The sequence below is a fragment of the Nanorana parkeri genome, unplaced genomic scaffold, assembly GCF_000935625.1.
Source record: "Nanorana parkeri isolate BGI_ZX_2015 unplaced genomic scaffold, ASM93562v1 scaffold4262, whole genome shotgun sequence".
In the NCBI taxonomy this organism is placed as follows: Eukaryota; Metazoa; Chordata; class Amphibia; order Anura; family Dicroglossidae; genus Nanorana; species Nanorana parkeri.
This window is the reverse complement of record NW_017310526.1, coordinates 7329-9748: the sequence shown is the minus strand read 5'-3', so window position 1 is coordinate 9748 and position 2420 is coordinate 7329. Positions and strand designations below refer to the sequence as shown.

General features: G+C 54.4%; 1 protein-coding gene across 1 annotated transcript in view; it reads left to right on the top strand.

The window, feature by feature from the left end:
- The first annotated feature begins 828 nt into the window (after positions 1-828).
- TUSC2 (tumor suppressor candidate 2) overlaps positions 829-2420 on the top strand; it is a 2474-nt gene continuing 882 nt past the window's right edge. The window contains exon 1 of the mRNA XM_018575615.1: positions 829-967. Coding sequence (XP_018431117.1) covers positions 851-967 — 117 coding nt within the window. The 5' untranslated portion in view covers positions 829-850. The remainder of the gene's footprint in view (positions 968-2420) is intronic.

Here is a 2420-nt window from a genome sequence, read left to right as displayed (position 1 = left end):
ACAAATCACATGACCAATGCAGAATAAATGATCACCATTGAGGTCAGCGGACTCAGACGCTCTGTGTAATGGAACGTGATGACGTCACCAAAGCCGCTAACCAATAGGACTCTGATAGTTACCCCGGGAGCATAGCTACAGTGTAGCCGCATGGAGAGTCACGTGATCACCAGCAAACACCAATTGTCATGTGTCTGCGCGCCTCGCTCTGGCTCACGGCTCCGCCCACTGTGCTAGGTGTTGATTGGCTGTGGGTCACGTGAGGCTGTTTGTCCGGCCGCGGAAGTGACGCAGAGAAGCAGTGGAGCGGAGTGACAGAAGACCGGGGGAGATCCCGGGAGGGGGTTGGGGTCCCCCCCCCTCCATGGCCATTAGTATGGTGTAGCCCCCCTCTCCATGGCCATTAGTATGGGGTAACCCCCCCTCCAAGGGCCATTAGTATGGGGTAGCCCCCCCCCCTCCATGGCCATTAGTATGGGGCAGCAGCCCCCGCTCTCTGTATAGGGATCATGTGACTTGCCCCTCCTGTGTCTCCTGTGTGTTGCTTTGTTATTGGTTGCTCAGGTGTGTCACATGATGGGGGGGAGGAGCCCTCGGTCATGTGTCAGCTCGGTGTTGGTGAGAACGGATCGGACATTCTATAGGTGACCGTATTCACTACAGAAGAGTCTGATATGAGGGAATTCATTTCCCGGACACAGCCCACTTCCTGTCTGTCGTCCTCTGAGCTCCCTCCATCCATCATGGCTGACACCAGAGGCGGTTTGTCTGTGTTATAAATACAAAGTGAAGCGTCCGCGGCGCCTCTGTTCTGGCGGATGATGGTTGTGCGCTCTCTCCCCGCAGCTCCATGTTCTTCGACGAGGACGGAGATTTGGCGCACGAATTCTACGAGGAAACAATCGTGACAAAGAATGGCCGCAAGCGGGCGAAACTCAAACGTGTCCACAAGAACCTGCGACCACAGGTGAGGAGCGCCGTATCCCGCGGCGACCGTTGTGTGTGAACGAGCCGCCGTTATCAAAGGTCATAAAGTAGAGCTCCGGACATTGTGGACAGGAAAGGCTGTCTGTGTGCCCGTTGGGGAGATTTCCCCTCACTTCCTGTGTGGTCACCAGGAGAGGAAATAAGAGGGGGAGGTCTTCCCACTAAAGATGGCTGGACAGGAGCCAGGGCGCCAGAACGCCTTAAACACGACTTTTACTATAACCACAATCATGAATGAACAGGAAGTGATGTAGATGTGATGTAGATCACTTCCCATCCATTCATTATTGGGGATATAGTAACCATACTCTGTCCTCAATTATCTAAAAAAACACTCAGCGATCACTGATCACCCGCTCTCCTCTCTGACTCGCTGAGGCGGTGCGGGCGGAGAGCTCAGTCTCCTGTGATAGCGCGGCCTGTCTCCGCCCCCACACCGCTCTGCGGACTGTGATAGGCGGCTGAGCGGTGCGGGGAGGAGAGACGCCGGCCGCTCGCAGCACTCTCCTCCCTGCTGGGGACACAGAGCAGCGCCCAGCCGGGAGGAGAGAAATCACGGACGCGCCGATGTATCGGCAGGAAAATGGCACTTACGGCATTATGCCAAAAGCGGCATTTTCGGCCGATGTGTTTCGCTGGCCGATATATCCGTGCATCCCGTGTTGTGACTCTAAGGCCGGGCACACACCTTACAACCATTGGATAACTTCTGTCTTGCGATGGTTGTAAGGTACTTTAAAAAACGTACGATCTGCCTATGTTGCATAGGCAGATCGTACTTGCGATGATCGCAAGCCGCGCCCCCTGAGAGGCGGGCTTCCGATGACCGCAATCCCGAATGGGCAGTGTGCACTTGCGCACACCGGCCCGTACGGCTGTTATGGTACGGACATGCCACAAACCCGCCGAACATCGTACGACGCTCGGCGGGTTTTCGAACATGTCCGTAAGTTCAAAGTCGTGCGACCGTACAGCAGTAGAGGTCACACGGCTTCCACACACCTTACGATCATCGTACGATCGCGGGATTTCCCGCCATTATCGTACGATAATCGTTTTGTGTGTGGGGACCCTAAGACAGGAAGTGAAGGTAAATCTCCCCGACAGCAAGAAACGCCTTCCTATCCACAACAGGATGAGTTTTTTTGATGAGCTAGAACAGGAGACGAGTCAGCAGAAGGTTGCGTCATAGAGGGGGGAGTTCTATTCCCTGTGCACGCCTGACTTCCTGTCTGGTTACCCTGTAGAAGGGAAGTTCCGGTAAGAAGTGTCATTGTATCAGTTTTACTCTGTGAATGTTATTATCGCTCCGGTCACATGATGTGCCGCCAATCACATTCACACGCCGACATTCACCCTACAAATGTGCACCGCGTGTGAATGTGATTGGTTGCCGCAGAGCATTGTACGGCCTGAGAAGTGAATGTGATTGG